Source organism: Sceloporus occidentalis, unplaced genomic scaffold (genome assembly GCF_023333645.1).
Source record: "Sceloporus occidentalis isolate IW3139 unplaced genomic scaffold, rSceOcc1.0.p SCAF_1, whole genome shotgun sequence".
NCBI classification, from domain to species: domain Eukaryota; kingdom Metazoa; phylum Chordata; class Lepidosauria; order Squamata; family Phrynosomatidae; genus Sceloporus; species Sceloporus occidentalis.
In genome coordinates, this window is record NW_028316981.1 from 158,661,197 (window position 1) to 158,674,149 (window position 12,953).

Genomic DNA, 12,953 nt, shown 5'->3' on the forward strand with positions numbered 1-12,953 from the left:
ATACGTTTGCCATTCTTGACATAATAGATACCAAACTGCAATTTAAATATATGCCTAAGTCGGAAACATTTCCTATGAGATTCCATTCATTTCTACTTTAAGTTAACATTTTTGGTCCTTATGCATATCAGCAGAGAATTTTGAAGAGTTACTTAATATATACCAGGGAAGGTATTTTTTTTCACATTTCAAAATTAAGACTCTGGGATGACCCTCTGAAACTAAGGCCCTATACAGACAGGTCAAAATAAAGCTGCTTCAAGTCACCTTGGAGGTATGGTGTTTTAACGATGCATGTGTCCTAAGAGTCTGGAAGCTGCACCAAAGCTGCTTTGGTGCGGCTTCTGGACTCTTAAGACGCATGCATCATTGAAACACCATACCTCCAAAGTGACTCGAGGCAGCTTTATTTTGGCCTGTCTGTATCAGGCCTAAGTTAGTAAATCTATGCACTCAGTCACAATTTTTGCGGCCAAGTTTGGTGTAAGATAAAAGGTACTGTTGTCAAAATACAATTCCTACCTTATCTGTAACATGAAATATACTTCCTGTTACAACCCTCATGTTTCCTTACTCAAGACGTAAGGCAAATACTATATAGTTTTATGTTTGCCGTTTTGTGTGGGTGCCCTAGCTTTTGCCTAACTTCAAGCTGAGGAAAGACAAAAGACCAATACAATTTACTAATGGTCATAATGCAGGGATAGCAAATCTTTCACCAGTGTTTTCATTTTTAGATTGAGGAGATCCAAAAATATTGAAACTACCACGAAAACACATCAGAATGCAGCAGCACCCCTTGAAAAAAAATGATCCAAAATAAAGGAAATACAAAACTAGAAGAGACTGTAAGTTTTGTTTTACATTCATCTTCATATTGACATAAACTTCCTCCCAAACTAGCATTGCTGAAACAGATGTTGGCACAAAAACACTGGTCAGTTGCTTTAATATTGGTCAGGAAATCAGCAAATAACTAAACAACATGATGAATCCATAGTTTCATACCAAAATATCCTACTTGGGTTTTCTGCTTTCAAGATGGGAGAACATGACAACCCAGAGGAAAGAAAATCCATGAACACATGTTTTATACAGTATTTAGAAGTTCTCGGCTTTTATTTACAGAAAGGAGAGAAACCAAACAAAATGTAATAACTATATAGCTGTGGACCTGTTTTTGTCTTCTTTTCACAGCTTGAAATGCCTATTATGACCAAAATTCCCAAAACTGGTAGAAATGTCTGTTGAAACACAGCAATCTCATGTTCAGTATGGATCATATGGTCATATGTTGGGAGGCAGTGTTCAGTCCTTAACTGTAGATGTTATCTCCTGCTGCTCAAGCTGCTTTATTTTACTCTGGTTTTGGAAATAGCGATATGCTCTGACACTACAGAGGTAGCCACCATACAGTGTAAGGAGCATCATGGAGCCTGAGAAGGTCTTATAGCCAAAGTCAGCCAGTTGCTTTGCAGAAACCATTATTGCTGTGGAGAAAGCAAAGATATGGATTTAGGCTTCCATAAGAAGAATTTGTATGGCTCTTTAGGAAAATAAAAAAATACTTTATGCATACAGCCTATGGAATTCTGTTGCAGAAAACCAACAGTGCAGATGTGGGTTTATGTTACCAACAATACATTGGTGAATAGTACAAGATAGTGACTGTAAACCATCTGGTCCCATAAGAAAGTTGAGACGGAAAGGCAGCAGTTCTCTACTTTTGTCTTTATCTTTAAGAACAAAATCTTTTCAGTTACACCTGATGAACAGTACAGTACACTCAGTCCTCCACGTCCATGGATTTTTTATCCATGGGTTCAAGCATCTACAGATTGAAAATATTTCAAAAAGTTATAAATTCCAAATAGCAAATACTGATTTTGATATTTTATATAAGGGACACCATTTCACTATGCCATTGTATTTAATTGGACTTGAGCATCCATGGATTTTGGTATCCACAGTGGGTCCTGGAACCAAACCCCACTGGATACCAAAGGCCCACTGTATTTACTGTTCTTTCCCCCACAGTGTTTAAAGAGGAGGAGGAATTGCTTGAGAAAATGTGACTGCTGCTTGAGAATACTATGTGTGTAAATGATCCAAAGATTTATTTACACAATTAAGATTCAGAGCAGCTTCACTTTTTAGATGAAATACCTGTTTATAGCACGTGTTGCGGAAGAGAGGTGAACTGTCAACCATGTCCACTGTTCATGCAAGGCTTATGCCTTTTCAGCATGTAAATGTGAAGTGGCCTTTGTCTAGAAATTTGAGAGGGTTTCTAATATATCTTCAGTCAGTGTTCTGGATCACTGTATTTCTGTAAGGAACAGTGAATTTCCCACTACTGCTGTTTTAGTAGGAAGCACTTCTGTTTGCAAGGTAAATTATCTCACTATGAAATATAAGTATGGTCCCTTCCAATTTGCAGGGGATCCATTCCAGAATCCCTGCCCTGCGAATTGGGAAAAATCGCCAATATTGGAGCCCCACTGATTACAATGTGGGTGCGCTCCTGCACACTGTGTGCACACCATTATGTTCTTTCCAGCTTGCCATCTGTGAAAGACCAAGGGATGCGAACGGCATGACTGGGAATTGGGAGGAATGACTGTATACTAACAGTCCCTGCTCACACCAAAAAATATTTTCTCTTTTTGCCAGCCCCACAAATATTCAGAGTCAGATGTTTGGGGCAAGCGGCGGGCAAGGAGGAGCAAGGGGGGCAAGGAGGAGCAAGGGGGGGCAAGGAGGAGCAAGGGGGGGCAAGGGTGGGCAATTGTCTATAGAAGCCTCAGAAACATGCATTTATATTAACATTTTTTAAAAAATCAGATTTTTTTGCGTGTCCTCCATTTTTTATTAAAAAGTGTCCTCCATTTTAATTTTTGTCCTACATTTATCCCGGTTTATTTATTTAATTAATTTTTTAAAAAATTATTTAATTATTTTTTGGGGTTTCGGCCCCCTGAGTTGTCTGAGGGACAGCAACCTGGCCCCTGGGTCAAAAAGGCAAGTGGCTTTCCAAGCAAGGGCATAAGGGAAAATGTTATAGGGGACCAATATCTATCTTTACATTACTTATGTTTTAGAAATGTAATTGCAGTTCTTCATTATTTCAGATTTATAGAGGAGGGGAGATGCTGAAACTCCCATTTGTTCCTCTTATTTTTAATACCCAACACACTTCCAATGATGTTAACTAAACATGGTGGACATGAACATTCCCTCCACTACTTATATGGCGAGAAGAAACTCAAAAGAAGTATTTTGATGCCACAGGTATTTTCTCAGAAAAGCAGTGATGGAGAGGTCCTAGATTTGCAAATTAATGAGGATGATTTTAAAGCCAGGTGGCAATTAAAGAGATCAGTCAAATGTAAAAAACAGAAGGTATGTGTGGTGGCGCTGGCACATTTACTCCCTATTTGCCACAGGTATGCCTTTTATTGACTGTTTATTGTCTCTACAATAAAATGTCAGCATTAGATAAAATGTTCTTATGCAATCATAAGAAATGCCATTAAGATGGTACACTACTCCCCCGTTCCCTTTCTTGCCCTTCTACTTTTTTCATTGCCCTGTGATCTCAATTTCTTGTGAGATCCCTCCAATTTCACATTTTGGTTCAAATATAAAAGGCATATACTGACACCTGACAAGTTTTCTGGTCCTCAAATAAGGGACACCCCTGGCGTAGTGGTTTGAGACTATGACTCTGGGGACCAGGATTTGGTTCCCAACTCAGCCATGTGAAAACCCACTGGGTGACCCTGGGCAAGAAGTCACACTGTCTCAGCCTCTGGGGAAGGCAATGGGAAGCCTCCTCTGAACAAACATTGCCAAGAAAACCCCAAGACAGGGTGGCCACATGCCCTCCTTTATTATTATTGTTCCTCAGCCACCTGTCCTTATGCATGCCATCATATATTATTATTAGTAGTAGTAGTAGTACTTCTTACCCGCCTGTCGCTATGGATGCCAATTATTATTATGTTTATTATTATTATTTAGCTGCCTGTCCCTATGGATGCCGTTGTTGTTATTTCTTACCTGCCTGTCTCTATGGATCGAGGCGGGAAACAAGAACAGTGATCAGATGCACCACATCAGTTAAAACACCTGAAATGTAAAAGGACATGCCTGCAATTTAAGAGGAGAGGATGCACACATACTAAACACCAATCCACATTTTAAAAATGCACCATTCAAAGTCCAAAGTCCATCATCATTCATCCCTTGGAAAGGACTTGGAGACACACAGGAACACCCAGCAAGGGCTCCATCACAAAGAGACCCTGCTGCAGCCCTACCTGGGAGGATGGCCCTCTCCTTCCCCTTCTGTAAGATCCCTTGACTGCCTCTTTCCGCTTCCGGTTCTTCCTGCTGGGCAGAGGGACTTCCGGGTCAGGTGGGGGCCGTGTTCAAGGATTCCTCTTCCTGGACAGAACAGAATAGAGCAGTGGTTCTCAACCTTTGGTCCTCTAGGTTTCTTTTTGAGACTTCAACTCCCAGAATCCCTGAACAACGAGCAGACTGACTGGGGCTCCTGGGAATTGAAGTCCAAAAGGTCTGGAGGCTCAAAGGTTGAGAACCACTGGAACAGAGGCAGAGAGAGTCGTCTCAGGATCACTCCCGGGTCCCATTGGGGCTCTCATTCCTCCCAGAGCAGATGTGAACACTAACACGAAGCCCCCTGAAGCAGCCAGGACTCTACACCGTAGAGCCACAGAGTTGGGAGAGATCCCCAAAGGTCATCCAGTCCAACCCCCTTCTGCCATGCAGGAACTCACCTGTGACAGGTGGCCCCCCAGCCTCTGTTTAAAGACCTCCAAGGAAGGAGGAGTTCAATGATCCAAAAGCTCTCACTGCCAGGAAGTTCCTCCTAATGCTGAGCTGGGATCTCTTTTCCTGGAGCTTCCAGCCGTTGTTCCGGGTCCTGTTCTCTGGAGCAGCAGAAAACAAGCTTGCTCCATTCTCAATGTGACATCCCTTCAAGTACTTATACAGTGGGCCCTTGTTATACATTGGGGTTTGGTTCCAGGATCCCCCATAGATAACAAAATCTGTGTATGCTCAAGCCCCATTAAATGTAATGACAGAAAAATGGTGTCCCTTATAAAAAATGGAAAATCAAGGTTTGATATTTGAAATTTATACTTTTTTTGAACATTTTCAAACTGTGGATGCTTGAATCATGTATAAGAAATCCGTGTATAAGAAGGGCCGACTGTACTGGGTTTTTTGAACTGCGTGGCCGTGTTGTGGAACTGTTTGTTCCTGACATTTCACCTGCATCTGTGGCTGGCATCTTCAGAGAATGGAGGTGTGTGGTGCGTTTGTGTATTATATATATGTGTGTGTGTACACACACAAGCACACACACACACACACACACACACATATATATACTGTGTGGCCCACCCGCCCTACATCCTGGCCATTCACCAACAGGCCAATACACAGATTAATGTAAATCACCTCCTCACAAGCAAGGGTCACACAGTACAGTGCACCTGCGCCATACACAGACACACCTTACATGGCTTTAACTTTATGTGGAAGGTTAAGCTGCTGGAGAATGAATGGCGTGCATGCCGAATATGGAAGCATTCCCCCATTGCAGCCAATGGGGTTTGAGTGTACACATTTTTTGCCATACACAGAAGGATCCAGAACGGATTCCCGCATATGGAGAGGGCCCACTGCATTTCCCACTCTCTTCCATGCCAGCATTGTCTGAAGATGGCAGCCACAGATGGAGGTGAAACGTCAGGAATAAATTCTTCCAGAAGAAGGCCACAGAGCCCCAAAAACTCACAATAAACTGTGGACTGTGGCCGTGAAAGCCTTCGACTCACACTTATACAGGGCTAGTGGGGCTGTTGCAGACTGTTTGGTACAAGCCTTCACGGCTGTAAAGGGGGGATTCAATGGCTTATCCTGGGTTTTTCCACTTATTTCATGGCTTCCCTTCATATAGGATGATAGTATGTTGGAGGGGAGGGGAGGAGGGTTCCAAACAAATTTCCTATCCTTGTCCTTAGTCAACTCTTTTCAATCTCTTTTCCTGTAGTTTGAATGCATTGCTCTGGGTCTCTGGAGCAGCAGAAAACAAGCATTATTGTTGTTGTTATATTTTTTTTGTATCCCCCTCTTTTTCCAGAAGCAGGACTCAGAACAGCTTCACTGTATTAAAAACAACAATTAAAACATAGAAAAGTGATACATGAAAACAGAATTAAATTAAGCTTGCTCCACCCTCAATGTGACATCCTTTCAGATATTTAAACAGGGCTATCATGTCATCCCTCAACTGAATCTTCTCCAGGCTAAACCTACTCAGCTCCCTAAGTCGCTCCTCATAGGGAATGGTTTCCAGACCCTTCACCATTTCAGTCACCCTCCTTTGGACACGCTCCAACTTGTGAACCTCCTTTTTTAAGGAGTTAAGGAATATTATTGGACACAATATTCCAGGTGAGGCCAAAAATGCAGAAATAATGTAGAAATAATGCAGTTTGACACCACTTTTAAGAGCTACAGCTCTGCCCTATGGAATCCCAGGATTTGTAGTTTTGCAAGGGCTTTAGCCTTCTCTGCCAAAGAGTGCGGATGCCTCCTTGTTGTGTGCCTTCAAGTCGTTTTTGACTTATGGTGGTACTAAGGTGAGAACCTATCATGGGGTTTTATTGGCAAGGTTTGTTCAAGGGAGGTTTGCCATGGCCTTCCCCTGAGGCTGAGAGAGTGTGACTTCCCCTGAGCCTCCCAGTAGGCTTCATGGCTGAGCTGGCAATCAAACCCTGGTCTCCAGGATCATAGTCCAATACTCAAACCACTGCCTCACGATGTCTCTCCTCACAGTGCCTCCACCTCACCAAACTACAAATCCCAGGATTTTGTGGGATGGAGCCATGGCGGGTAAAGTGGTGTCAAACTGCTTTATTTTTACAGAGTAGATGAACCAGGGAGAGACAGTGTGGCATAGTAGTTTAAGCCTTGGCCTATGACTGTGGAGAGCTTGGTTCAAATCCCCACTCAGCCATGGAATCCCATTGGGTAACCCTGGGCAAGAAGTCACACTCTCTCAGCCTCCTCAGCGGAAGGCATGGGCAAACCTCCTCTGAACAAATCTTGCCAAGAAAACCCTGTGATAGGTTCACCTCAGGGTCACCATAAGTCAGAAAGGACTTGAAGGCACACAGCAACCCAAGGCGACCCTCTCAGGGGGTTTTCTTGTTCAGGGGACATTTGCCATGGCCTTCTTCTGCGGCTGAGAGAGTGTGACTCAGTGGGTTTCCATTGGCAAGGGAGGATTCGAACCCTTGCTTCCAGAGTCCTGTTCCAGACCTCAAACCACTAGGCCCTGATGGCTTAAATGCTCCAGACTTTCCTTAACACTTTTTGTACAAATCTTGCTCATTGTTTCCTGTGGGCAGCGCTCTCTTTCGCTCTGAAAAGAGTTTTTTTATTGCTTCCACAGTGAACCCTGAAATGGGGATCTATGTGTGAGTTTAACTGAATAAGTCTACGTGTGTCTGACGTCATCTCCAGGGACCGGAAAGGCTTGCACCAGAGACGTCGGAAGCCTAGATAGTCCCGCTTTGAGCAACACAAACTTCCGCCATGGAAAGGGCGGAAGTTAGTTCCGCCGCCCGCGGTGCATGTTGGGGCATGTAGTTTTTGCTAAACTGCTCTAGTGGGAAAGTACTCCTTCAGGTCTCACCACAACATTCACAGTGTGAGATTCCCAGTGATGTGTAACGTGGTTGAACCTGCTCTTGGAAGATTTAAGGAAATCTTGTTGCGAACCACTGAGTGGAGGGAAGCAATAGTTAAAACTGTGCTGATCTGGTCTGCCAGCTTTCTGTCTGCTATTTATAGTTACTCTAAAAAGTTGCTGACTTTGCCAGCAGCACAGGGCTATCTGATATGTCTGAAGATCTGTAGCCAGCCCAGAGGAAGAGCTGCCCTGGCACCTGACAAGTATAACCCTGGTTGGGATGGGGCATGGAAAAGCGAAAAGCCATGGGGAACTGACTTAGAACAGAGAGACGTCTTCTGCATCCTTCACTTCAGGCAACCAAATCTAGCCCCACTGTCCAGCCTAATAGCTATCCGACCGCAGTGCATGCTGTTCGATGGGAACTTGGGAGATTTGGGATCAAATCCCCACTGGGTCATAAAAACTCACTGGGTAACCATGGGACATTCTTACTCTACTACACAGGGTTGTAGGGAGTATAAAGTGGGGAGGAGGAAAGTCATGTATGTTTCTCAGAGCTCCTTGGTAGAAGAAAATACTGTACTAACAAATAAGACCAAGATCTGCATTGTCACTTGCAGCCACTTCTGCCAGTACCACCCAATCCTCAGTCACTAAGAAACCTTTCAACAAGGAAACTGCCTTCAAGTTGCCTGTTGACATATGACAACTCCTCAAATTTAATGGGGTTTCTTAGGCAAGGAATACTCAGAGATGGTCTTCCCAGTGCCTTCCTCTGAAATATAGCCTCCAGCACCTGGGGTTCATTGATGGCTTACCCTCCATGTACTACCCAGGCCTGACCTTGCTAAGCTTCCAAGACCAGGTGGCATCTGGCTCCTTTAGGGTATTTAGGCCAGCATTCTTAGGCGTTCTTAATTAAGGTTTGGAAACTTGAGAGCTACAGTAACAATTAGGAGCAGGTGGTCAGAGCTATGTGCCTACATATTGTTTCTGCCATCACCATCCCCATTCAGAAGATTGTCTTAGGGATGTAAAGATTTTGCCCTGGCCTACAATGTCTAAGTATCTTAGCCCCTGTTCTTTTGACAATGTCTTCTGCCTCTCCCAGGGCCTGCTCTCATTTCCTTTGGGAAAGTTTTCAACTTGTTCGGCATCATCACTACTGCCAGAAAACCTGACTAGAGCCAAACTTTATCTTTTCTTCAGCCCTGGCTTCTGTAAGACCTGTCCACATAAATGTTGCTTTCTTCAGTTCAAAATGTTGTAGGCTGTGCAATTGTTACTAGGGTTTGAGAGTTTTCATCTCAAGGGTAGGAACCTATTTTTGGTAGAACAGGGAATGCTCAGAATCTCCTGCTCCATCCCATAAAACCCCAGCAGAGAGTAATCTTATTGCTTATGCTAACTAAGGCTGCCGCTTCTCACGACTGAGAACGGCCCTTAACAAGCTGCTGGGTTGGCAGAACATAACTCCAAATGGCAAAGGGAAGACTTTTTATAGCAACTGCAAAGGGCAGAGAGCTTGTCATTTAGACCTGGAAGAGTTTCACAGAGCAGTTTCCCCATGGATGCTGCTTCTCAGCATTAATCGGCATCCACATTATCTCTCCCCTCCCACCTTGCTAATAACAATGGCTTAACCCATTAGTGATTTAACCCATTGGTGGGTTAACTAACCAAATACAAAGGGAGACAGGACTTTGGCAGTTATATAAAAAAGGAATTTGGGCAGGAACCACTTGTCACATAGTGGTTATAGAGGTTGTTCCCTACTAGAAGCCTGTCTTCTATAATCTATTAACTGCATGAAAATCTTCCTTTGTGTCTGGTCATGCTGGTAAAAATAATTGGGCTATGTTACCAAGTTTGATTTTATATAAATTTTGGGTGCCATGCGATCTAAATCTATGACCCCTGACTGACCCCATCGCTAGCCGCCATTACCCTAAAAGCCAGCTGACCACGTAGCCAGCTGTCTTGCTAGGCTTGGTTGAGGGGAAAAGGTAGAGTTTAAACCTTTCAGCAAGCAGTTTTGGGAGTTGCCATACTAATTTCGCAGGCTGCCCAAAGCAGGAAGACAATAGCAGAGCTTCCTCCTTTTGAGAGCCAATGATTAAGTTAACGGCTCCACCATCGAGATATTTGTCCCCTCTTGAAAAGTGCCAGACCTCCTCTTTGTGTATCCATTGTGTAAGTTTCAGCTTAAACAAAGATAAAGTCATCAAGCCTTTGTTCACCAGGCTGCCATAGCCTGAGGTTATGTTTAGGGGTATATAAGGACCCCACTCCCAACCCTCCAATGGGCTTGTTGAGCTTTGAGTTCCAAACCTGAAACCTTGCTTGTAGAACATCTCGCTTCAAGCTTGAGTTCCTGGAGCCTTGTACTATGCTGAAATCACTTGAGTGAAGCCAAGCTCACTGTCTCTTGGGCCTCTAGTTAGCTTTGTGCGCTGGAACTCAGCTGCTAGCCACTGCGGTCACCGCTTGCTTTCCCCGTTCCCGCGGCCGTGTCTCACCATTCACCATCCCTCACATCCATCTCTTTGGAGAAGACTCCTAAGGTAAATATCCCAACAGTTCCTCTATCCTTTCTCCTTTACTCCCGAACTCACCCCTCCCTTACTTTAGCATTGAATGTGTGTGTGTGTGTGTGTGAGCCCCTTTGTTGTGTGGCTTTAATAAATGTTTTATATTTTTATTGCAACTCATTGGCATTTTGAGTCTCTTTCTCTCTGGGGGTGGACTAGACAACCTCTGGTATACACATAGGCACACGACCCCGCTGCGTGCGTTGTTAGGACACGCCTCTCATAATATTTGAGCTAATTAAATTCCCCTAATTCGATCCTTCCTGACAGCTAGAAGTGCCAGTTGTTAGAAGTAATAATTGTTATAAGTAGCAATAAGCACCTCATGAATAATCACTTAAGATGAGGTGAAATAGTATAAGCATTATTCATGGCAAGTAAAAATATTCCATGGAGCCCAGTGACTGAACTACTCCCCTGGAGAATTTGGGGAAAGTAAAATTCAAAAATACACATTTTCCTCCCATTTAGAGCACTTGTTTTTGTGTTGAGTTGCCAAGATGCCACAAATAGGTACAGCTATTTAGGTAGGCCATTTTATTTATTTATATAGGTGTTGTTTAGTTAATTTTATATCCTGCATTTCCTTCAAGGAGCATGGCTGGCAAAGCCCCTTTTTAAAAACTCTTGAGTTACTGTATTCCAGCAATAGGGCACACATGGCCTTCCAGAGGTTGTTAGACTACAACACCTATTGATTTTGCTAGTGACAGGTGATGGTAGCTCCAGTCCAAAAGCAGCTGGAGAGCATTCTCTATTCCTGTGATATGCCATGGTATTCAGCAGTATAATATTCATGGCTAAATTTTGGGCACATTAAAGTTCAGTTGATTTTATACTGAAACTATTGTGGTTTTAAAAAAAGATCTTAACAACTGGGCTTATTATATCCTCAGAGTTAAAACCCAGTTACTAAAACTGTCATAGATGCAAGAAAAAGGATGCCTGACTATCAAATACTGATGCTGGCATTGTCCAGTATATGGTTTGAAATTAGTACACACTAAAAACTGGCATGCAACATGGAAATGGTTTGGCTTTGAAATTCTCACTCCCCCCCTTTAAAAAAATTACTTTTGGCACCAGAAACATGTGTTTTCTATTTGAAATTTTGTTTATAACCATTCTGGGGCAAAGACCTCTGTACAACATGATGTACCCCAATGGAGTTGTATAAATAGTTGGTCACAGAAGTAGGAAATGCAAAAACCTAAGTTTAGAAATTATGTGAAAATGGTTTAATGCCCCTCCCTATTCATTCTTGACGAGATGCCACCTAGTGGTTTATTATACGAGTTCAATAAGTTTGCCTCTTTCCTAAACCCTTTTTTGAGATGTCAGCCATACAAAAATCAACATACTGGATAAGGATGATTGGCTGTTAGTGCTAGGGCAGAACTTGACAAAATTACTTTTGGGACTGCACTGACTTGAGGACCTTAGATTTTGAACTGTATTTTATTCTTTAAATAAGCTACTTATTTTAATACAGTAATTATTTCATTTCATTTTAATGTATCACTTGTCTATATTTTTAATTGTACTATTCTTTTAATGTTGTGAGCCACCCTGAGCCCCAGTTCTGGGGAAAGAGTGAGATACAAATAAATATGAAGGTGGTGGTGCTTATACAGTATAGTCAAGATAGATGTAGTCCAAGAAAAATAACTTTTCTAAACTAGAGGCAGCAGCAAAAAAAATTGGTTCTTGAGTGCAAACACCTTGATGGTGGAGTTCTCACAGCAGAGGTGGTTAACTACACAGTGGCATCTCTCTGTGTATGGAAATGGGCTTTAGTTGTATATGCCATAAGCTGCTCTGAGTCCCAATTTTGGGGGGAAATGCAGTATAAAAACAACAACAACAACGGAAGATGATATGAGAGGCTGAGGGAGGTTCCCTGCAAAGGTGGCATCAGACTGACTGGAGGGAAAGCTTTGGAGAATCTACTCCCATTAGAATGAGTGGTTGCTACTTCTCCTCACTTTCTCCCATATGAGAAAACAGGATACATCCTAGTGTCACCCCTGACTGGGGCAAAGGGAGCATCTCCGCCCCCCCCCCCGGTTTACATTTATGTATTTATTTCGTTGGCTAAATAGAAAGGTCACAGGGTGTCTAATGAATTTGAGTGTCTAATAAAAGGCACAGCAACTCCTGCTGCATCGGCAGATTAAATTGCCAGGGAGGCACGCAGGGCTGAAAAGGTCACTTCAAAAAGAGGAAGACAACCTAGCTATAGTGGTGGGAAAATCCTGTGAAATGACCAAGTCTCCATCTCCCAATCATCTTATCATATACAGTGAGTTGTTGTTGTTGTTGTTTTACAATCCCTCTGTTATGGACAATATTTCAATCCAAGCAGCAAAAGTTCTACTAGTACCACATCCCCAGAACACTCATAATCTGTTGCCTCTGTTCTTTCTGTCAATAATCTAGTACAGTGATGGTGAACGTTTTAGAGATGTCTGGCATTCTAGTAACAGACGCTGGCGAACTCTGTGCTGGGGTGACGGTGTGTACGCCCACAGAGAGGGCTCTGAGTGCCATCTCTGGCACTCGTGCCATAGGTTCGCCACCACTGATTGAGTAGATGGTTAAGCATCTGAGGAAGTAGAGTTTAGTCT

General features: G+C 43.0%; 1 protein-coding gene across 3 annotated transcripts; it reads right to left on the bottom strand.

Moving 5' to 3' along the window:
* Positions 1-1,098: 1,098 nt before the first annotated feature.
* LOC149322505 (cytochrome c oxidase assembly protein COX14-like) lies at positions 1,099-4,449 on the bottom strand. Of its 3 annotated transcripts, none has more exons than XM_089508289.1 (3): positions 4,323-4,443; positions 4,063-4,131; positions 1,099-1,490 (listed from the first exon to the last, which is right to left on the bottom strand). In XM_089508289.1, exon 3 carries the CDS (start codon positions 1,483-1,485, stop codon positions 1,309-1,311), a length of 177 nt encoding a protein of 58 aa, XP_089364415.1. In that variant the 5' UTR covers positions 1,486-1,490; positions 4,063-4,131; positions 4,323-4,443; the 3' UTR covers positions 1,099-1,308. The 3 variants fall into 3 exon arrangements, with proteins under 3 accessions (XP_089364415.1, XP_089364423.1, XP_089364431.1); XM_089508297.1 differs by having other exon boundaries at positions 4,063-4,152; XM_089508305.1 differs by lacking the exon at positions 4,063-4,131 and having other exon boundaries at positions 4,323-4,449.
* Positions 4,450-12,953: the final 8,504 nt, after the last annotated feature.